The sequence below is a fragment of the Bombina bombina genome, chromosome 5 (assembly GCF_027579735.1).
Source record: "Bombina bombina isolate aBomBom1 chromosome 5, aBomBom1.pri, whole genome shotgun sequence".
NCBI lineage: Eukaryota > Metazoa > Chordata > Amphibia > Anura > Bombinatoridae > Bombina > Bombina bombina.
Genome location: NC_069503.1, coordinates 715,876,848 through 715,901,542, shown reverse-complemented (window position 1 = coordinate 715,901,542; position 24,695 = coordinate 715,876,848). Strand labels below are relative to the sequence as shown.

The window sequence follows — 24,695 nt, the reverse complement described above, 5'->3', positions numbered from 1 at the left end:
GGCTGCCATATTAGGTACTGGCAGCTGTCTGCCAGTACCCAGTTTGCAAAAAAAAGTAGTTTTTTTTTTTTTTTTTTTAAGCAGACTGATGTTCTAGCCCTAAAAAGGGCTTTTTGGGGTGCTGTCCTTACAGCAGAGATCCGATGAGTCCTTCAGGACTGTAGTGGACACTGAATACACTAGCCTAGCTATCGATTTCCCTATTAAATCAGCAGCAGCTACACTGTCCCTCCTCTCACTAAGAATGCAGCTTCCGAATGAATCTAAAATGGATGCTGTCCAGGAGGTGGGGGGGGGCTGGGAGGGAGGGTCTGCTGCTGATTGGCTGGAATGTGTCTGCTGACTGTGAGGTACAGGGTCAAAGTTTACTCAGTGATGACGAATAGGTGGCGGACCGAACATCGCATATGTTCGCCCGCCGCGGCGAACTATTCGCGACATCACTAATTATTAATGATAACTGTATATAGCACTTTCTTTTTTGGGTGACATAGATCCCAATGTATACCTGCCCAGGGTTGACCTCCGTTTATATACACATATAAACACATAAATATATATGTATATATTCATATACATATATATTTTTATTTTGCTGCCAAACTCTGCGTAAATTACCCCCTGTGCGGCGCTAGGTGGTTTGCTGTGTCCCACAGCATGAGAACGAGGCTCCCTTTGGAGCCTATGGAAGCGCGCTAGACCTAAGCAGGCTCATATATGTGACTTGGTTTTTGACATTAAAGTACATATGCAAATTGTTATAGTTGCACATTAAATATTATTTTATTCTGTAAGCACAATGATCTTTATTTCAATACCAGCAAAACATTAGGTAATTTGGGTCACTCTACTTTATTTTTAATACAATGTTCACTGATTATTACATAAACTATATGATATTATAAAAACATATCTTCATAAGACTGAAACTATTTAATCAAAGTTTCTATATTCCATTTGAAATAGCCATGAGCCAAATAATCATTAAAACATATAAAGACTAAAAATATTTTTATTTGCAATAAAAATTTAAATAGATTTAAAATACATACATATTATCTCAATAATTGTGGGATTTTTTTATGCTTTGGTGCCACTTGGAACCATATTGCTGACATATCCTGGATATTTTTTTTTCTCTTGGATTAGTTTTTTATAGTAAAATTCATTTGAAAATATTGTTTTTTTTTTCTAGGATAATTTGGATTTACTTTGCTGATGGCAACTGGGTCTACCCTTTTCTTGGCTTACTTAGCCCATTTGGATTTATAATGTTTCTTCTTCTTAGTAATATGTTGGCTGTATCTGTCTATATTGTTGGGGAGACACTCAATCATCTTATCTGGGGTAAGTTCACAATAATTTACATAAAATAATCTATTTTTCTATTAATAAGGCTATATGCAAGCACTGCAAATACAGAGTCTACCAGAAGTGATTCCAGATGATTCTGTTTTATAAACAGCTGGTGAAAATCATGAAAAAGTTACAAAAATAGTGCTAAAAGGCAGATCAACACAAACTAAACTTAGTGTAAGAATAAAATAAACTGACCTTTTTTTTACTTAGAACTTTGTTTGTTTTTGTTGTTTTACCTTGAAACATGGTGTCTCGCTACGGGGCGTATACTGCATTTTCATATGGGAAGGAGATGCGTACATTACAAAAGTGCATGATGAAAATTGTCATTTACAAATCATACAAAACGAATAACTGAACCATTCACAGATTTTTTTATTGTTAAGGAGCTTAAAAAATTGTAACAGAATTGTTCACCAAAAATCATATTTAATAAAAAATAAAAAAAACGTAAAATGTGAAGTAAATTACATAGGAATAAATCATATTAAATAACCACAGTGTAAATCCTAATTTAGTACACTGGATATGCAAAATAGAAATTTATACTTCTAAGAGCAAAATTTTTCATAAAATAGGCTGAAGATGGGCGTTCCATGGGCATATATGAAATTGTCTCTGAAGTCCAATCGTAATTCTGTTAACATTTTCTCGCAAATAAAAAAAGGTAGTGAGCCTTTAAAAAAATACTTAAAATGCTAATTACTCTGAAAGGAAAACCTATGCATATGAAAATAACAGGGATTTTAAGGTACAGTCTCCTGAAAACAGCGTCATTTGATTTGTGTTAGGCGTAATATTAAAGTTTAAACATATGCCCTGTGTACTACGTTCAATGCAAACGTTTACATAGCAGAGAATTCTCATTATTTCTATAGGTGATAGCTCGCCACTCTCAGGGATAGATGCTTTTGTCTAGAATTCCATGAAGGCTGCCCCTATGAGTTTTGGACTGGAAAACCAGTCTAGGCCGGCAATTTTTTTAGAATCAACCACTGAAAGAGGGGCAGATGTCTGAACAGAGTCTACAGCTTGGAGTCACAAGCCATCAATGTAAATGTTGTCCTTGGGATAATTAGTTCAAAACAAAACAATCAGTTTAATAAAGCTGAGGAAATATGGTTAATAGGTTTAAAATAATGGTATTGAAAAACAGACTAAGAAGACCAATGGGCTGCATTAAGAATATCTGTAAAGAAGCTGATCTGAGGAAAGCTTTAAAGGCCACAGCTGGGTACGAAAGATATAAGTAGTTGATGAAAAGAAGAATCTATTATGCTAAGAGTTCCATATTCATATTTTTCAAACAATTTACTACACATAAATTAGGTTGATCTAAAAAAGATTGGATAGAAGATAGAAGAGTATAGAGTTTTAGTACGATATGATAAAAGAAAATCCACACCAAAAGTTGAATAAATATTAGAATAGCTTTAACTTCAGAAACACAATGGAAAGACAGTAGGCAGAGAACTAGGGATGGGCGAATGTATTTATATTCAAATTCGAATGTTAGAACGAATGTTATTGTAGAAATTTGATTTACATAATAGAATGTTGATAAGAACGAATATTCTTAAAAATTCGATTTTTGAATGTTATTTACAGTTTTCGAATGTCACTTTCGAATTCGAATATTACATTTATAAAATACAATTGTAGACTAGAAACACTATTTCGAATTTGAATGTCACATTCGAATCGAATATCACATTCGAATTGAATATCACATTCAAATTTGAATATTACATTTATAAAACACAGTATTAGACTAAAAATACTATTTCGAATTCGAATGTCATATTCAAATCGAATATCACATTCGAATCGAATATCACATTCAAATCGAATATCACATTTATTAAACACAGTTGTAAACTAGAAATACTATTTAAAAATTTGAATGTCACATTCGAATTCGAATGTCACATTCAAATTTGAATATTACATTTAAAAAACACATTATTAGACTAGAAATACAATTTCGAATTCGAATGTGACATTCGAATACGAATGTCACATTCAAATTCGAATATTACATTTAAAACACAATCGCCTAGATTTAGAGATTTGTCGGTAAAGACCTGCGGTGCTAACGAGCCTTTTTTCCAGCGCACCCTTAAGACAACTCTGGTATGAGTTGTCTGAATGGCTGCGTTAGGCTCTGAAAAGTGAGCGTTGAGCATAATTTAGCGCCACTTCAACCCTCAATACCAGTGTTGCTTACGGTAGCGGTAAGCTGGAAAACGTGCTTGTGCACGATTTCCCCATAGGAAACAATGGGGCAGTTTCGGCTGAAAAAAAACACCTGCAAAAAAGCAGCGTTCAGCTCCTAACGCAGCCCCATTGTTTCCTATGGGGAAACACTTTCTAAGTCTACACCTAACACCCTAACATGAACCCCGAGTCTAAACACCCCTAACCTTACACTTATTAACCCCTAATCTGCCGCCCCGCTATCGCTGAAACCTGCATTATATTATTAACCCCTAATCTGCCGCTCCGGACACCGCTGCCACCTACATTATCCCTATGAACCCCTAATCTGCTGTCCCTAACATCGCCGACACCTACATTATATTTTTAACCCCTAATCTGCCTCCCCAACGTCGCCGCCACCTACCTACACTTATTAACCCCTAATCTGCCGACTGGACATGGCCGCCACTATAATAAATGTATTAACCCCTAAACCGCCGCACTTCCACCTCGCAAACACTATAATAAATTTTATTAACCCCTAATCTGCCATCCCTAACATCGCCGCCACCTACCTACAATTACTAACCCCTAATCTGCCACCCACAACGTCGCTGCTACAATAATAAAGTTATTAACCCCTAAACCTAAGTCTAACACAAATCCTATCACCCCCCTAAATTAAATATAATTTAAATAAATCTAAATAAATTTACTATAATTAAATAAATTATTCCTATTTAAAACTAAATACTTACCTGTAAAATAAACCCTAATATAGCTACAATATAACTAATAGTTACATTGTAGCTATTTTAGGATTCATATTTATTTTACAGGCAACTTTGTATTTATTTTAACTAGGTACAATAGTTATTAAATAGTTATCAACTATTTAATAACTACCTAGCTAAAATAAATACAAATATACCTGTAAAATAAACCCTAACCTATGTTACAATTACACCTAACACTACACTATCATTAAAATCATTAACTAAACTACCTACAATTAAATTAAATAAACTAAATTACGAAAAACAAACACTAAATTACAGAAAATAAAAAACAAATTACAATCTATTTAAACTAATTACACCTAATAAAATAAAAAAGCCCCCCAAAATAATAAAAGTCCCTACCCTATCCTAAATTACAAAGTAATCATCTCTTTTACCAGCCCTTAAAAGGGCTTTTTGCGTGGCATTGCCCCAAAGTAATCAGCTCTTTTACCTGTGAATAAAAAAACAATAACCCCCCCCCAACATTACAACCCACCACCCACATACCCCTACTCTAAAACCCACCCAAACCCCCCTTAAATAAACCTAACACTAACCCCCTGAAGAGCTCCCTACCTTGAGTCGTCTTCACTCAGCCAAGCCGAATTCTTCATCCAAGCGGTGCAGAAGAGGTCCTCCATCCGGTTGAAGTCTTCATCCAAGTGGCATCTTCTATCTTCATCCATCCGGAGCGGAGCGGCAGCATCCTGAAGACCTCCAACGCGGAACATCCATCCTGGTCGACGAATGAATGACGAATGACGGTTCCTTTAAATGTCATCATCCAAGATGGCGTCCCTCGAATTCCAATTGGCTGATAGGATTCTATCAGCCAATCGGAATTAAGGTAGGAAAAATCTGATTGTTTGATTCAATCAGCCAATCAGATTGAAGTTCAATCCGATTGGCTGATCCAATCAGCCAATCAGATTGACCTTGCATTCTATTGGCTGATCGGAACAGCCAATAGAATGCAAGGTCAATCCGATTGGCTGATTGGATCAGCCAATCGGATTGAACTTCAATCTGATTGGCTGATTGAATCAACCAATCAGATTTTTTCCTACCTTAATTCCTATTGGCTGATAGAATCCTATCAGCCAATCGGAATTCGAGGGACGCCATCTTGGATGACATCATTTAAAGGAACCGTCATTCGTCGTTCAGTTGTCGGCCAGGATTGATGTTCCGCGTCGGAGGTCTTCAGGATGCTGCCGCTCCGCTCCAGATGGATGAAGATAGAAGATGCCGCTTGGATGAAGACTTCAATCGGATGGAAGATCTCTTCTGCCCGCTTGGATGAAGACTTCAACCGGATGGAGGACCTCTTCTGCCCCGCTTGGATGAAGAATTCAAGGTATGGAAATCTTCAGGGGGTTAGTGTTAGGTTTTTTTAGGGGGGTTTGGGTGGGTTTTAGAGTAGGGATATGTGGTGTGTTGTAATGTTGGGGGGGTATTGTATTTTTATTTACAGGTAAAAGAGCTGATTACTTTGAGGCAATGCCCCACAAAAAGCCCTTTTAAGGGCTGGTAAAAGAGCTGATTACTTTGTAATTTAGGATAGGGTAGGGACTTTTATTATTTTGGGAGGCTTTTTTATTTTATTAGGGGGCTTAGATTAGGTGTAATTAGTTTAAACTTCTTGTAATTTATTTTTATTTTCTGTAATTTAGTGGAGGGTTTTTGTATTATAGTTTAGTTTATTTAATTGTATTTTAGTTTAGATAATTGTAATTTATTTAATTAATTTATTGATAGTGTAGTGTTAGGTGTATTTGTAACTTAGGTTAGGATTTATTTTACAGGTAATTTTGTACTTATTTTAACTAGGTAGCTATTAAATAGTTATTAACTGTTTAATAGCTATTGTACCTAGTTAAAATAAATACAAAGTTGCCTGTAAAATAAATATAAATCCTAAAATAGCTACAATGTAACTATTAGTTATATTGTAGCTATATTAGGGTTTATTTGATAGGTAAGTATTTAGTTTTAAATAGGATTAATTTATTTAATTATAGTAAATTTATTTAGTTTTATTTAAATTATATTTAACTTAGGGGGTTTTAGGGTTAGTGTTAGACTTAGGTTTAGGGGTTAATAACTTTATTATAGTAGCGGCGACGTTGGGAGCGGGAAATTAGGGGTTAATAATTGTAGGTAGGTGGCGGCGATGTTAGGGAGGGCAGATTAGGGGTTAATAAAATTTATTATAGTTTTTACGAGGCGGGAGTGCGGCGGTTTAGGGGTTAATAAATTTATTATAGTGGCGGCGATGTCCGGTCGGCAGATTAGGGGTTAATAATTGTAGTTAGGTGGCGGCGACGTTGGGGGGGGGGCAGATTAGGGGTTAATAAATATAATATAGGTTTCGGCGATGTTAGGGACAGCAGATTAGGGGTTCATAGGTATAATGTAGGTGGCAGCGGTATCCGGTTGGCAGATTAGGGGTTAAATAATTTTATTTTAGTGTTTGCGATGTGGGGGGCCTCGGTTTAGGGGTTAATAGGTAGTTTATGGGTGTTAGTGTACTTTTTAGCACTGTAGTTAAGAGCTTTATGTTTTGACGTTAGCCCATAAAACTCTTAACTACTGACTTTTTTTGGCGGTAGAGGCTGTACCGCTCACTTCTTCCAAGACTCGTAATACTGGCGTTATGCAAATCCCATAGAAAAGATAGGATACGCAATTGACGTAAGGGGATTTGTGGTAGCCAAAAGTCGAGGAAGAAAAGTGAGCGGTACACCTTTACCTACATGACTCTAAATACCAGCGGGCGTTAAAAAGCAACGTTAGGACCCCTTAACGCTGCTTTTTACGGCTAACGCAGAACTCTAAATCTAGGTGAATATTAGATTAGAAATACTATTTCAAATTTGAATGTGACATTCAAATGTAGCATTCAAATTCGAATATTACATTTATTAAACACAGTTGTAGACTAGAAATACTATTTTGAATTTGAATGTCACATTCGAATTCGAATATTACATTTTCAAAATTGAATGAATACATAGCTAAACATTCTATTATTCGAACGAATATTTTCAAATTTTATTGAAAAGTTCGAAAACAATAATTCGAAAATAGAATGTTAGAATGTTAAATAAACATTTGAAATTCAATTCCAATGAACGAATATGTAAAAAATTTGTTTTCATTTTAGAATTTTTAGAAACATTCGCCCATCCCTACAGAGAACAATAGGCATTTTGAAGAAAGCTATTTGTGAGAAAGTTATTAGGAGGACAAGTTTTACAAAATGTCAAAGCCCACTTCTACGTCCGAGAAGGACTGCTAATCAGATTTGGAAGGGTTTTTAATCCTTTGAGAAGTTTATAAATGTTAGGGTGGCAGCCAAAAGGGGAGTTACTAAGGAAATTATGACCTGCTGACATAGCTGTACTGCTAAATTAATAGTTCTTGAAGTAAGGAAGCTACAGCAAAATTACAAGCTTTGCATTCTGGTGCGGTAAGGCTATACCACTGAAAAATTGGCCATTGTACGTGGAATGGCCGGTAATGCATATTACGAGTCGCGGTGGTATAGGCTGTAACACAAGCATTTTAGCCTTAACACAACCCACAATTCCGCACTCAAAAAATTACGTTTGAGTGCGTGATTTTCCATAGCGCCGTATTACAGGTTGTGCGGTCCGGCTAAAATGCTTGTGTTACAGCCTATACCGACAAGTGCCATTCCGCGATCTGAGATCAATAGTTATGGATTTTGAGAAACAAAAATGTTTCACAAAACTCATAACTAAAATGTTACAAAGTACACTAACACCCATAAACTACCTATTAACCCCCAAATCACCACCACCCACATAGCAAATACTATATTAACCCTATTAACCCCTAATCTGCCGCCCACCCACATTGCAACTATTTAATAAACCTATTATCCCCTAATCTGCAGCCCACTCGCACCGCCAACGCTATATAAACCTAATAACCCCTAAACCGCTGGCCCGCACATCACCAACACTATAGTAAAGTATTAACCCCTAAACCGCCAGCCCCATAGCAAAACACTAAATTAAACTAATAACCCCTAAACCTAACACCCTCCTAACTTTAAATAGCAAGTTGCAATATAACTATCTTAAAATAAATAAAAATTTACCTGTGAAATAAAATAAAAACTAACATTAAATTATAAATTAACCTAACATAACTATTCTAATAAAATAAAAAAAACTATCAATTAAAAAAACCTAAATTACAAATTTAAATAAACCTAATGCTATGAAAAAATAAAAAGAATCTAACATTACAAAAAATAATAAACACTAAAAATACGAAAAATAAAAAACTCTAAGATTACAAAAGATAATAAATGAAATTATCAAAAATAAAAACAATTACACCTAATCTAATAGCCCTATAAAAATAAAAAGCCCCCCATTTGTATGGGAATTGCCCTTAAAAGGGCATTCAGCTCTTTTACTGCCCTTAAAAAGGCATTTAGCTCTTGTACTGCTCAAAGCCATAATCTAGAAAAAAAAAACACCCCAAAAAATGAAAAACACAAAAACTAACACTAACCCCAGAATATCTACTTACGGTTCCTGAAGTCCGGTCATCCATCCTCATCCAGGCGGCGAGTAGTCTTCATCCAGGCGGTGACATCTTCCTCCATCGTGGGACCATCTTCTATCTTCATGCCGGTGGTGCAGAGCTGTGGAAGTGCAGAGAGGAGCTGTCCAGGACCGGCGATGACATCCAGCGCAGAGCATCCTCTTCATACGTTCACCGCCGTACACTGAAGCTTGAATGCAAGGTACCCGTTTAAAAATGGGGTACCTTGCATTCCTATTGACTGACATTTTCAAATCAACCAATAGGATGAGAGCTACTGAAATCTAATTGGCTGTTCAAATCAGCCAATAGGATTTCAGTACCTCTCATCCTATTTGCTGATTTGAAAATGTCAGCCAATAGAAAAGCAAGGTACCCTATTTTTAAATGTGTACCTTGCATTAAAGCTTCATTGCACGGCTGTGATCATATGAAGAGAATGCTCCATGCTGGATGTCATCGCTGGTCCTGGACAGCTCCGATCCACACCTCTACAGCTCCGCGCCCCCGGGATGAAGATAGAAGATGGTCTCGCGATGGAGGAAGATTTCGCCGCCTGGATGAAGACTTCTCGCCGCCTGGATGAGGATGGATGTCCGGACTTCAGGAACCGTGAGTAGATATTCTGGAGTTAGTGTTAGATTTTTTTTCCATTTTTTGGGGTGTTTAGATTAGGACTTTGGGCAGAAAAAACATAATTTATTCTTACTTGATAAATTATTTTCTTTCCTGGCATGATACGTCCACAAATCCATTCAATTACTAGTGGGAATTAAACTCCTGGCCACCAGGTGGAGGCAAAGAACACCACAGCAAAGTTTCAAGTATCCTCCCATTACCCACAATGCCCAGTCATTCAGTCAAGGAATTATGGAAAGAGAAGAAGACACAAAGAGTATAGAGATGCCTGAGGTTTAGAAAAATGACATAAAGCCATCTTAAAAATAAGGGCGGGCCATGGACTCTCCATGCCAGGAAAGAAAATAATTTATCAGGTAAGTATAAATTATGTTTTCTTTCCAATGGCATGGAGAGTCCACAAATCCATTTAATTACTAGTGGGAACCAATACCAAAGCTAGAGTCTACAGAATGGAAGGGAGGGATACACAAGACAGGCGAACCTAAACAGAAGGCCCCACCGCTTGAAGAACTTTCCTCCCAAAAGAAGCCTCAGCTGAGGCAAAAACATACAATTTGGAAAATTTGGAGAAAATTATGCAATAATGACCAAGTGGCCGCCTTGCAAATCTGTTCCATAGAAGCATAATTTTTAAAGGCCCAAGAGGAAGCAACAGCCCTAGTGGAGTGAGCTGTCATTTTCTCTGGAGGCTGCTGTCCAGCTGTCTCAAAAGCCAATCGAATAACACTTCTCAACCAGAAAGAGAGAGTAGAAGAAGTGGCCTTCTGACCTCTCTGTTTACCAGAAAAGACAACAAAAAGAGCAAAAGACTGACGAAAATCTTTCGTAGCCTGTAAATAGAACCTTAAAGCATGCACAGCATCCAGATTGTGCAATAACCACTCTTTCCTAGAGGAAGGATTAGGACAAAATGAAGGAACAACAATTTAGTATGGAGAACCACCTTATCCGCATGAAAAAAAAGATGAGGAGAATCACACTGTGGAGACGAAAGCTCAGAAACTCTACGGGCAGAGGAAATTACCAGCAGAAACAAAACCTTTCGGGACAATAACTTGATATCAACAGAATGCATAGGCTCAAACGGAGCCTGCTGCAGAACTTTAAGAACCAGATTAAGACTCCAAGGATGAGCAATTGACCTAAACACTGGCCTGATTTTAACCAAAGCTTGGACAAAAGAGTGAAAATCTGGCAAAATTGTCTGGACAAGACTAAGCGTTCAATCTCCAAGCAGTCAGCTTCAGAGAGATTAAGTTTGGATGGAGGAAGGGACCCTGAAGTAGAAGATCCTTCCTCAGCGGAACTTTCCACAGGGAAAATTACGACATCCCTACTAGGTCCACAAACTAAGTTCTGCGAGGCCACGCTGGAGCTATTAGAATCACAGAATCCTGCTCCTGTTTGATACAAGCTATCACCCGAGGAAGGAGGGCAACTGGAGGAAACACATAAATTAGACCGAAAACCCATGGTACTGCCAGGGCGTCTACCAGAGCTGCTTGAGGATCTCTTGATCTTGCTCTGTATCTTGGAAGCTTGGCATTTAGATGAAATGCCATCAGATCCAGCTCCGGAACTCCCCACTTGAAGGTTAACATTGAGAACACTTCCAGATGGAGAGCCCCTTCCCCTGGATAAAACGTCTGCCTGCTCAGATAATCCGCTTCCCAGTTGTCCACCCCTGGGATATGAATGGCAGAGAGATGATAACTGTGAGACTCTGCCCACTGAAAAATCAGAGTCACCTCCTTCATAGCTAACAAGCTCCGAATTCCTCCTTGGTGGTTGATATACACCACCGAAGTGATTTCCGATTGAAATCAGATAAACCAGACTAATCTCAGTTTAGGCCAAGCTGATAAAGCATTGATAATTGCTCTCAATTCTAAGATATTTATAGGGAGGGCAGACTCCTCCTGAGTCCAAAGTCCCTGAGCTCTTAGAGACTCCCAAACTACTCCCCAGCCTAACAGGCTGGCATCCATGGTCACAATCTCCCAAGAAGGTCTCAGGAAACAAGTGCCCTGAGAAAAATGGACCTGGGAGGTCCACCAAGACAGAGACTTTATTGTCTGAGAGTCTAAAACTATCCTCTGAGAGAGATCTGAGTGGTCTACGTTCCATTGATTGAGCATGCATAACTGTAGAGCTCTCAGATGTAAGCAAGCAAACGGAATAATGTCCATGGCACCACCATGAGACTAATTACTTCCATGCATACAGCCACCAATGGACTAAAGAGAATGACAGGCCTCCAGAAGCTTGAATTTTCAGACCTCTGTCAAAAAAATCTTCATAGATACTGAGTCTATGATTGTCCCCAGGAAACATACCCTGGTACTTGGCACCAAGGAACGTTTCCCTAGATTCACCTTCCACCCATGAGAGCAGAGAATAGCTAACAGAGAATCTGTATGGGATCTTGCTAACTGATAAAATTGTGCCTGGACCAAGATATCATCCAGGTAAGGAGCCACCGTAATCCCTAGAGATCTGGCCACAGCCAAAAGAGCCCCTAGAACCTTGGTAAAGATTCAAGGAGCAGTGGCGAGGCCGAAAGGCAGGGCTATAAATTGGAAATGTTTATCCAACATTTCACTCCCAGAGAAGACAAATCCCTTACGCAGTTTAAGAAGGCCTCTCCCTTTACCTGTTTTACAGATAATCTTGATAATAGGAATCTGTCCCTGGGGGGACAAGACTTGATTCCTATCCTGTATCCCTGGGAGACTACATCCACTGCCCAAGGAATGTCGCAAATCCAAGAGTGCTGAAAAAAGGAAAGCCTGCCCCCTACCTGATCCAGAACTGGATTGGGGACGGCCCCTTCATGCTGACTTATCATCAGCGGAAGGCTTTCTGGATTGTTTACCCTTGTTCAAGGGCTGGCTAGCTCTTCAAGAAGTTTTGGCTTGCTCATATTTCAAAGAAGAGGAAGATCTCTGTCCCTTGAAGTTACAAAAGTAACGAAAATTAGAAGTCTGACGACCCTTGGGTCTATTCTTCTTATCATGTGGTAAAAAACTCTCTTTCCACCAGTAACCGTGGAAATGATCTCTGCCAGACCATGACCGAATAAAGTCTTACCCTTAAAAGGTAGAGACAGAAGCTTGGAGTTAGAAGTCACAACCGCAGACCAAGACTTTAGCCAAAGGGCTCCGCGGGTTAGTATCGCAAAACTAGAAATCTTAGCTCCCAGCCTAACAATTTGCATACTGGCATCACAGATAAAAGTATAAGCCAGCCTTAGAGCCTTGATCCTATACTGGATCTCCTCTATAGTAGTCTCCTCTGAAATTAGATCAGACAAAGAGTCACACCAATAAGAGGCTGCACCAGCAACTGTCTCAATACTAGCAACTGCTTGCCACTGCAAACCCTGATGAAGAAATGTTTTTCTTAAATAGCCCTCCATAGGGTCTCTAAAAGAGAAACTATCCCAGAGAGGAATAGTAGTTCTCTTGGCTAAGGTAGATATAGCGCCCTCTATTCTAGTAACAGTGCGTCACAGATCTCGCACTGAATTAGCCACAGGAAACATCTTTTTAAACACAGGAGATGGGTTAAAAAGAACACCCGGCTTCTCCGATTCCTGAGATATAATGTCATACATGCGATCTGGAACAGGAAAAACCTCCACAGATTTAGGTTTGACAAAAAAACTATTCAGTTTATTAGCATTTTTAGGACCCCTGCAACAATTTCAGAGTCATCCAAAGTAGCTAAAACCTCCTTCAAAAATAAACGGTGATGCTCCAGTTTAAATCTAAAATTAACCTCCTCAGAATCTATTGTACTAGGAACTGCAGATTCTGAATCAGAGATCTCGCCCCCAGAAGCTGCAGAGGAATGATCCTCGCTAGATAACTGAGAAAGACTAACCAAATCAGACTTGGCGGAATCAGAACCCATAGACATTTTCTTAGATTTCCTCTTTCCTCTTTCGTTTACTGGTGCCAAAATAAAAAAAAACATTCACATGACAGAACAGTGCCTGAACTGCTGCCCAACAAATCCCCTTTAAAAGGAATATTCAGTCCCATAAGGATCCACCTTGTTTTCTAAGTATGCTTTTTTTTTTTTTTTTTTTAAACATCCTTCTCATCCTTCTCACCTAGAAGGTAAAAGCATTTACCTGTGGATCCGCTGTAGGGCAGGTACAGCAAACAGGTGTGACAGAATCCTCACTGACATAGACCTGTAGATAAAGAGAAAACAGAGTAACCAACCCTGGTTTTCTATATAGAAGTAACAAAAATGTTGGAAGGTAAGCAAAGACCACGTCGCCGTCTTCCAACTGCTAAAAGCCACCATTACTCTTTCTAAAGAGAATTACATGGATATAGCATAATCCCAATCCTTGCTTGCAGGGAAAAGTACTCATTAAAGGACTAACAACTTGATTTCTTCAGACATCTTCTTTGCACATCACCTACAATGTTACACAGGCAAAGAATGACTGGGGATTGTGGGTAATGGGAGAATACTTGAAGCTTTGCTGGGGTGTTCTTTGCCTCCACTTGGTGGCCAGGAATTAAATTCCCACTAGTAATTGAATGCATTTGTGGACTCTCCATGCCTTTGGAAAGAAAGAGCTGAATGCCCCTTTAAGGACAGTTAAAGAGCTAAATGCCCTTTTAAGGGCAATACCCATACAAATGCCCCTTTAGGGGCAATGGGTAGTTTAGGATTTTTTTAGATTTAGATTTTTTATTTTGGGGTGTTGGTTGTTGGGGGGGTTTTACTTTTGGAGGGGAATTTTTTGTAGGTAAAAGAGCTGTTTAACTTAGGGCAATGCCCTAAAAAAGGCCCTTTAAAGGGACATTATACACTTATTTTTTCTTTGCATAAATGTTTTGTAGATATATATTTATAAAGCCTATAAAGTTTTTGGTTTTTTTAAATGTATAGTTTTGCTTATTTTTAAATAACATTGCTCTGATTTTCAGACTCCTAACCAAGCCCTAAAGTTTTATGAGAATACCGTCAGCTACTCTCCAGCTTTTATTTTTATAGGGCTATTAGATTAGGTGTGATTGTTTTTATTTTTGTATTTTTAGTGTTTATTATTTTTTGTAGTATTAGGTTTATTTAAATTTGTAATTTAGGTTTTTTTAATTGGTAGTTTTTTATTTTATTAGAATAGTTTTGTTAGGTTAATTTATAGTTTAATCTTAGTTTTTTTTCACAGGTAAGTTTTTATTTATTTTAAGATAATTATATTGTAACTTCTTATTTAAAGTTAGGGGGGTGTTAGGTTTACGGGGTTAATAGTTTAATTTAGTGTTTTGCGATGTGGGGGGCCAGCGGTTTATGGGTTAATAGGTTTATTTTATTAGTTGCGATGTGGGGGGCTGGCGGTTCAGGGTTTAATACTTTATTATAGTGTTGGTTATGTGGGGGGAGGCGGTTTAGGGGTTAATAGGTTTATTTAGTGTCGGCGATGTCGGGGAGCGGAGGATTAGGGGTTAATAACTTTATTTAGCGTCGGCGAGTCTAGGAGTGGGGGATTAGGGGTAAATAGGAGTAAATAACTTTATTTAGTGTTGCCAATGTCGGGGAGCGGCAGATTAGGGGTGTTTAGACTAGGGGTTTATGTTAGGGTGTTAGGTTTAAAGGTTATTTTCTTTTCCCCATAGACATCAATGGGGTTTGCCATTCCGCAATCGCAGGTGTTAGTTTTTTTCTAACACTCTCTCCCCATTGATGTCTATGGGGGAAAGCATGCACGAGCAGGTAAACTCAGCCCTTGGCTTTTGTGCGGTATGGAGCTAAACATCATAACGCACAGCACAAGGAGGTTTTTCAGTAACTCGTAATGGAAGCGTTATGGAAAGTGTGATACCGCTCATTTTATTGCATTATTTACGCACCCGGTATAGCGCAAAACTCGTAATCTAGACGATAGGTAGTTGATAATTTTGTTCAAAGTTCCTTTGTGTGCACCAGCTAGACTAGCAGAACCATACAGAATGGTAACATTTTCTGGTTAGGACACTAAACACAAATTGTAAACTACATGATTATAACCTTCATATATAAGAATAATTTTGCATTGAAAACTGCAGCTTTATTTTGTCAAACGAGTATATTGTTTTATGTTTATTATTTTTACTGATTTCCCTTTTTACCAGAACAAAAGAACCCTTTCTAACTTATCACAAACTAATATTCAGTCTGTGGTAGCCTGCCCTCTTGTATTCCCTTAAGGTGGTTTAGCACTGAATCAACTTGGTTACTATTGCAAATAATGATTTGCCTATCATGATTGTTGATGCAAAACTGATAATCCACCTTTTAAAAGCATGTGGCACCATAGACGGTTAGGTAAGGAGGGAAAAGTAAACAAAAGCTTGCATAAATTGCCTTAAAGTATTAGCCCAAGCATTGCTGGGAGAAAGTGAAACAAACACAACACATTTTTAGATGTATTTAACAACAAAAGGCGGGAAAATAAATAATGAATGTATATTGCAATAATGAAACATTTTATGCATTGTTGAAATGTCAAGTTCAATGGTCCTTTAAACCAAGGAGATTTGTAAGAGAGATTTGGCTGAATGTTTAAATTTTTCTAATGACGAGGATGCCCGGAAATAATCCAAGCTACAAGGCCTGATGTTTGAGAAAAGATCAGGGAATGTGAGTTGCCATCTGGGTCAGTGAGGAGGTCTGATAATGAGGGAAGGAGTTATGGGAAAGTTATGACATTTACAAAAGTGAAGGGTACCAGAATTGAGTGGGCCATAATGCAGTTATTAGGGGAAAGGAAATCTGTGATCTGTGAACCACAGAAATCATTTCGGTATCGTCTTAAATGGTTGAATAGTAATGCTCAGAAGCCACAGAGAAGTGCTGGTACCAAGTGGATACAACTGCTGATCCAATCAACAGGAGCACTCACACAACTGGGTTGTGTGACTGCTGCTAGTGATTGGCTTACCAGCTGTATCAGCTGAGTCCAGTATTTCTCTGTGGCCTCTGAGTAGTACTTTATTTATTTTTTCACTTTTAAAATGCTTGATTGTAACATTACTTTGTAATGTATTTTTGATGTGTTATGTGACACATCTGAGGATGCGGTAATCATTCTAGTGTAAATCACAATTGCGCTCAAGTGATCGTATTTACTTTAAACTTGTAACTTGTAATACTGTATAAACAGAAAACCAAATGCGCGCAAACAGCCGCCATAAACCCATTATCGCTTGCACGTATCTGTTAACGCGCCACTCGTAATCTGTCCCCTAATAGCACAGGCCTTTAAAATTATAAAGGAAGTTACCAGTATCTTCCACAGTTGAGGATTCAAAGGTCAAAATTAAAGGGACAGTAAACACTTAGGCCTAGATTTAGAGTTCGGCGGTAAAAGGGCTGTTAACGCTCCGCAGGCTTTTTTCTGGCCGCACCATAAATTTAACTCTGGTATCGAGAGTTAAAACAAATGCTGCGTTAGGCTCCAAAAAAGGAGCGTAGGGCATTTTTACCGCAAATGCAACTCTCAATACCAGAGTTGCTTACGGACGCGGCCGGCCTCAAAAACGTGCTCGTGCACGATTCTCCCATAGGAAACAATGGGGCTGTTTGAGCTGAAAAAAAACCTAACACCTGCAAAATAGCAGCGTTCAGCTCCTAACGCAGCCCCATTGTTTCCTATGGGGAAACACTTCCTACGTCTGCACCTAACACCCTAACATGTACCCCGAGTCTAAACACCCCTAACCTTACACTTATTAACCCCTAATCTGCCGCCCCCGCTATCGCTGACCCCTGCATTACAGTTTTAACCCCTAATCTTCCGCTCCGTAAACCGCCGCAACCTACGTTATCCCTATGTACCCCTAATCTGCTGCCCTAACATCGCCGACCCCTATGTTATATTTATTAACCCCTAATCTGCCCCCCACAACGTCGCCGACACCTGCCTACACTTATTAACCCCTAATCTGCCGAGCGGACCTGAGCGCTACTATAATAAAGTTATTAACCCCTAATCCGTCTCACTAACCCTATCATAAATAGTATTAACCCCTAATCTGCCCTCCCTAACATCGCCGACACCTACCTTCAATTATTAACCCCTAATCTTCCGATCGGAGCTCACCGCTATTCTAATAAATGTATTAACCCCTAAAGCTAAGTCTAACCCTAACACTAACACCCCCCTAACTTAAATATAATTTTAATCTAACGAAATAAATTAACTCTTATTAAATAAATTAATCCTATTTAAAGCTAAATACTTACCTGTAAAATAAATCCTAATATAGCTACAATATAAATTATAATTATATTATAGCTATTTTAGGATTAATATTTATTTTACAGGCAACTTGGTATTTATTTTAACTAGGTACAATAGCTATTAAATAGTTAAGAACTATTTAATAGTTACCTAGTTAAAATAATAACAAATTTACCTGTAAAATAAATCCTAACCTAAGATATAATTAAACCTAACACTGCCCTATCAATAAAATAATTAAATAAACTACCTACAATTACCTACAATTAACCTAACACTACACTATCAATAAATTAAATAAACACAATTGCTACAAATAAATACAATTAAATAAACTAGCTAAAGTACAAAAAATAAAAAAGAACTAAGTTACAGAAAATAAAAAAATATTTACAAACATAAGAAAAATATTACAACAATTTTAAACTAATTACACCTACTCTAAGCCCCCTAATAAAATAACAAAGCCCCCCAAAATAATAAATTCCCTACCCTATTCTAAATTAAAAAAGTTACAAGCTCTTTTACCTTACCAGCCCTGAACAGGGCCCTTTGCGGGGCATGCCCCAAGAAGTTCAGCTCTTTTGCCTGTAAAAGAAAACATACAATACCCCCCCCCCCCAACATTACAACCCACCACCCACATACCCCTAATCTAACCCAAACCACCCTTAAATAAACCTAACACTAAGCCCCTGAAGATCTTCCTACCTTGTCTTCACCATACCAGGTTCACCGATCCGTCCTGGCTCCGATATCTTCATCCAACCCAAGCGGGGGCTAGACATCCACTGAAGAAGTCCAGAAGAGGGTCCAAAGTCTTCCTCCTATCCGGCAAGAAGAGGACATCCGGACCGGCAAACATCTTCTCCAAGCGGCATCTTCTATCTTCTTCCATCCGGTGCGGAGCGGGTCCATCTTGAAGCAGGCGACGCGGATCCATCCTCTTCTTCCGATGTCTCCCGACGAATGACGGTTCCTTTAAGGGACGTCATCCAAGATGGCGTCCCTCGAATTCCGATTGGCTGATAGGATTCTATCAGCCAATCGGAATTAAGGTAGGAATTTTCTGATTGGCTGATGGAATCAGCCAATCAGAATCAAGTTCAATCCGATTGGCTGATCCAATCAGCCAATCAGATTGAGCTCGCATTCTATTGGCTGTTCCGATCAGCCAATAGAATGCGAGCTCAATCTGATTGGCTGATTGGATCGGCCAATCGGATTGAACTAGATTCTGATTGGCTGATTCCATCAGCCAATCAGAAAATTCCTACCTTAATTCCGATTGGCTGATAGAATCCTATCAGCCAATCGGAATTCGAGGGACGCCATCTCGGATGACGTCCCTTAAAGGAACCGTCATTCGTCGGGAGACATCGGAAGAAGAGGATGGATCGGTGTCGCCTGCTTCAAGATGGACCCGCTCCGCACCGGATGGAAGAAGATAGAAGATGCCGCTTGGAGAAGATGTTTGCCGGTCCGGATGTCCTCTTCTTGCCGGATAGGAGGAAGACTTTGGACCCTCTTCTGGACTTCTTCAGTGGATGTCTAGCCCCCGCTTGGGTTGGATGAAGATATCGGAGCCAGGACGGATCGGTGAACCTGGTATGGTGAAGACAAGGTAGGAAGATCTTCAGGGGCTTAGTGTTAGGTTTATTTAAGGGTGGTTTGGGTTAGATTAGGGGTATGTGGGTGGTGGGTTGTAATGTTGGGGGGGGGGTATTGTATGTTTTTTTTTACAGGCAAAAGAGCTGAAATTCTTGGGGCATGCCCCGCAAAGGGCCCTGTTCAGGGCTGGTAAGGTAAAAGAGCTTGTAACTTTTTTAATTTAGAATAGGGTAGGGAATTTATTATTTTGGGGGGCTTTGTTATTTTATTAGGGGGCTTAGAGTAGGTGTAATTAGTTTAAAATTGTTGTAATATTTTTCTTATGTTTGTAAATATTTTTTTATTTTCTGTAACTTAGTTCTTTTTTATTTTTTGTACTTTAGCTAGTTTATTTAATTGTATTTATTTGTAGGAATTGTGTTTATTTAATTTATTGATAGTGTAGTGTTAGGTTAATTGTAGGTAATTGTAGGTAGTTTATTTAATTATTTTATTGATAGGGTAGTGTTAGGTTTAATTATATCTTAGGTTAGGATTTATTTTACAGGTAAATTTGTTATTATTTTAACTAGGTAACTATTAAATAGTTCTTAACTATTTAATAGCTATTGTACCTAGTTAAAATAAATACCAAGTTGCCTGTAAAATAAATATTAATCCTAAAATTGCTATAATATAATTATAATTTATATTGTAGCTATATTAGGATTTATTTTACAGGTAAGTATTTAGCTTTAAATAGGATTAATTTATTTAATAAGAGTTAATTTATTTCGTTAGATTAAAATTATATTTAAGTTAGGGGGGTGTTAGTGTTAGGGTTAGACTTAGCTTTAGGGGTTAATACATTTATTAGAATAGCGGTGAGCTCCGATCGGAAGATTAGGGGTTAATAATTGAAGGTAGGTGTCGGCGATGTTAGGGAGGGCAGATTAGGGGTTAATACTATTTATGATAGGGTTAGTGAGGCGGGTTAGGGGTTAATAACTTTATTATAGTAGCGGTGCGGTCCGCTCGGCAGATTAGGGGTTAATAAGTGTAGGCAGGTGTCGGCGACGTTGAGGGGGGCAGATTAGGGGATAATAAATATAATATAGGGGTCGGCGGTGTTAGGGGTAGCAGATTAGGGGTACATAGGGATAACGTAGGTGGCGGCGCTTTGCGGTCGGAAGATTAGGGGTTAATTATTTTAAGTAGCTGGCGGCGATGTTGTGGGGGGCAGATTAGGGGTTAATAAATGTAATATAGGGGTCGGCGGGGTTAGGGGCAGCAGATTAGGGGTACATAAGTATAACGTAGGTGGCGGTCGGAAGATTAGGGGTTAAAATTTTTAATCGAGTGGCGGCGATGTGGGGGGACCTCGGTTTAGGGGTACATAGGTAGTTTATGGGTGTTAGTGTACTTTAGGGTACAGTAGTTAAGAGCTTTATAAACCGGCGTTAGCCAGAAAGCTCTTAACTCCTGCTATTTTCAGGCGGCTGGAATCTTGTCGTTAGAGCTCTAACGCTCACTGCAGAAACGACTCTAAATACCGGCGTTAGAAAGATCCCATTGAAAAGATAGGCTACGCAAATGGCGTAGGGGGATCTGCGGTATGGAAAAGTCGCGGCTGTAAAGTGAGCGTTAGACCCTTTAATCACTGACTCCAAATACCAGCGGGCGGCCAAAACCAGCGTTAGGAGCCTCTAACGCTGGTTTTGACGGCTACCGCCGAACTCTAAATCTAGGCCTTAGATATTTGTATGTTTAGTTATGGATAGTAAAACAACTTTGCAGTATATGTTTATGATTTATTTTGAACTCATTTTAAAGTAATTTAGTGCTGAAAATTGAAGATTTTTGTAATTCTGAGAGCTGCAAATGCACCATGCCGACTTCTCAACGCCAACCCTGCTGTATATCTTATCTGAATTGGCTTTAGTTGCAACTGCAAAACAATGTACTTCATGCTAACATTATGACTATGGATAGTCTTTTTGTCTGCAGACTACTAAATCACTGATTGGCTCCTCCAAATAAGGCAAAGGATGGGCGGAGCTTGTTGAAAAAACAATTTCTGCAAACAAGATGATAATTTGCTTTTAAAATGTTGAGAATTAGCTGATATGTTATTCCATAGCAAGACAACAAATCTCTTGTGATTACAAGATGTTTACTGTCCCTTTAACCGAAAAACTAAATAAATCCTTTCTCATGCTGAGACATCTTTTCCTATGGCTTCAAGGAGCTTAACCCTTTAAGTGCTAAGTCATTTCCCACCTGGGTGCTAAGCTGGATTTGAGCTTTTTTTTTTTTAAATATTTTTTTTTTCCTTTTTTATTTTTTTTTCCAGATCCCCAAGACTTATACCGTTGGAAAGGTTAGGCAGGTCTTGGGGGGTCTGTAACTGCTTAGATGCCTGAGATACAGGCTTCTAAGCAGCATGCCCCCATTTCCCTATATTGTACATTGTAATTTTTATATAAAGTTGCAAGGTGACGTCATCACATCATTGCGCATGACGTCACCACGCAAAACGTGAAGCCCTGGCGATGCCTGTCACTATACAGGCCAGATTACCGGAGTGGGAGTCAGTGGGAGCCCCCAGATTGCTCTCAAGTTGGGTGAGTGCTAGCGACGGCTCCGAGCCGTCGTCAGCACCTGACTGGGACAATTTGCGATGGCTCAGAGTCGTCATTGGCACTCAAAGAGTTTTTAAATGGACAGTGTACACCAATTTTCATATAACTGCATGAAATAGACAAAACTATAAAGAAGAATATGCACAGATGATATAAAAATCCAGTATAAAACCTTTTAAAAACTTACTTTAGAAGCACTGTTGAGGAGGTTAGGCTGGGACACCCACTGAAAAGGGCTCGGAATACAAGAAGAACAGACACACACACCCCTTCCCTGCACATGAAAAGACAAACTATACAAACAGGAGCCACAGGAATCTGTAGACATCAGTACACATCTTAAACTTTGGGGCTTGGTTACTAGTCTGAAAATCAGAACAAGGTTATTACAAAAATAAGCAAAACTATACATTGTTACAAAAACATTCCCAGATGGGCTTTATAAATGGATCATCTACAAAACGGGGAATGAAAGGTAGCAGAGTCTCCTGTAATGGAGTTAAGGGATGAGCATGACAGGTTAGCAGTGTAGTAGCAACAATGTTGCAAAGTTAGGGGAGGTCTTAAGCTTACCTCTTATAAGGGGAGTTCTGGAACAATCTGGCCTCTTCTACCTGGGATTTTGCCAAATATAGTGCACACTGTCCCTTAAAATACACTTTTGAAACAGCTATAGTTTTTATTAGAAGCATTTTTGCTAGTACATTTATATAAAAAAAAAACCTGAAAATATGCAATACTTTATATTTTGTGTTTTAAAGGGCCAGAATTACAAAACATCCATCCAAATAACACACCACTTTGGACTTTATTTTTAAATATTCTTCCATTCATCCTAGGTATAGATTTCCTAACCTAAATGACTACATTACCCATGATAATTACACATCATTATGAATGCTCTTTTGATTGCACTTTTCATTCTTTTGTCCATGTTAAAAAAATGCAAGTTTATATTCCTAAAATTCAGACATATAACATGGACACCTTTAAATTCTTTTGGTGTTTTTTTTTTTTTTTGCGAGACTTTAGCTTCTGTCGGCGATCACTATGACTCATAAAGCACCACAAGGGGAATCCTACTCACAGCTAAAAAGCATTGAATTGGTATTTCCTGTTGTCACCTATATTGTGCTGTCATTAAAAGGTGCAATCTAAACACTGTGTGGTATTTTAGGAAACAATCAATTTCTCTGACAAGTGTACCCTTGCAACTCCTGGATTACTAATAAATATTTTTGTTTTTTCTTTGATGCAGGACCAGGAACGTGCATGAAGAAGAAAAATTAACAATTTGTTCTGAAAACAAGCTGCAATGGAGAAAACAACCAACATAACTATTTTCTACAATGTTAAGTTTATGAGCAATCAGTCTAACAGCAAGTCAACTCTTCATTTAAAGGGACATCAAACCCCGAATTGTTATTTAACTGTTCACACAAAACATATTATTTTAAACAATTTTCCAATTTACTTCTCTTATTTATTGCTTTGTTTTCTTGGTATCCTTAGTTGAAAAGCATACCTAGGTAGGGTCAGGCACAGGAATGCACTACTGGGAGTTCATTGCTGATTGGTAGCTGCACACAAAATGCCTCTTTTCATAAGTTCATCAATTCTGATCAGGTAGCTCCCAGTATAGCATTGCTGCTCATTCAACAAAGGATGCCAAGAGAATGAAGCACATTTTATAATAGAAGTTAAATTGGAAAGTTGTTGAAAATCAAATGCTCTATCTGAATCATAAAAGAACAAAATTTGTTTTCTTGTCCCTTTAAACAACTAAGATACATTTATAATAAAATTCTTTGAAAATAATTTCAATGGTTAACTATTTTTATTTTGTTTATAAACTCCATGTACTTAGCCAAGGGAAGTTAAGTCTCACTTCATTGGTCTGCTCAAGTAATATTCCTACAAAGTGAATTAAAGTAAATATTCCATTGATATTAATAAGCACATTTTTTTTTAAAATGGAGGTAATGCAGAATTACAGTTAGCAAAACGTTTAGCTTTGGCAATAGAAGATTTAGCAAATCACAAAATAATATGTAAATGAGATTTAGTGGAAAATGACAAAGCTATAGTTTTACCTAAATGGATATTGCTGGCATGAAAATCTATCATACATATAAAATAGCAGTAATTAAATATGTTAATCATTTTTGCAAGAAAAGGTTAAGTAAAAGCTGTAAATTTAAACTGAAATTAGCACTAAGTAAATATCCTTACACACAAGTAATACACAGATATTCACTGATCTTTGCTAGAAAGTAAAAAGCCCTCGCCAGTCTGATAAGAAAAAAACCCCCAGCACAGGAACATTCAATTAAAAAAGAAAAAAACGCAAACTGTAATATGTTTTAAAATGTTCTGTAAAGAGTAGTCAAGCATCTGTAGTGAATAATTAACAGAAATAGGGTTAAGATGTCAGAATAGTTTGTAGTTCCTACTGAAAGTAATATCAGTTGCTAATAATTCCAGACATTTACTAATGGGCACCTGGATTCTGATTGCATATTACAAATCTTAGGCCAGTAAGTACCAGTCCTGTTACAAATAACGAACATCTTGTCTAAAATTGTTCTTTTTTTTTTCAAGACCCCTGTCCCTTATTGACAAATAGGGGCCTATTTATCAAATGTCTTG

The 24,695-nt window shown here is 38.2% G+C and overlaps 1 protein-coding gene across 1 annotated transcript in view; it reads left to right on the top strand.

Moving 5' to 3' along the window:
- ADTRP (androgen dependent TFPI regulating protein) overlaps positions 1–23,864 on the top strand; it is a 130,122-nt gene extending 106,258 nt beyond the window's left edge. The window contains exons 5-6 of the mRNA XM_053713105.1: positions 1,196–1,347; positions 23,305–23,864. Of these exons, the coding sequence (XP_053569080.1) occupies positions 1,196–1,347; positions 23,305–23,336 (184 nt within the window). The 3' untranslated portion in view covers positions 23,337–23,864. The remainder of the gene's footprint in view (positions 1–1,195; positions 1,348–23,304) is intronic.
- The last annotated feature ends 831 nt before the right edge of the window (positions 23,865–24,695 follow it).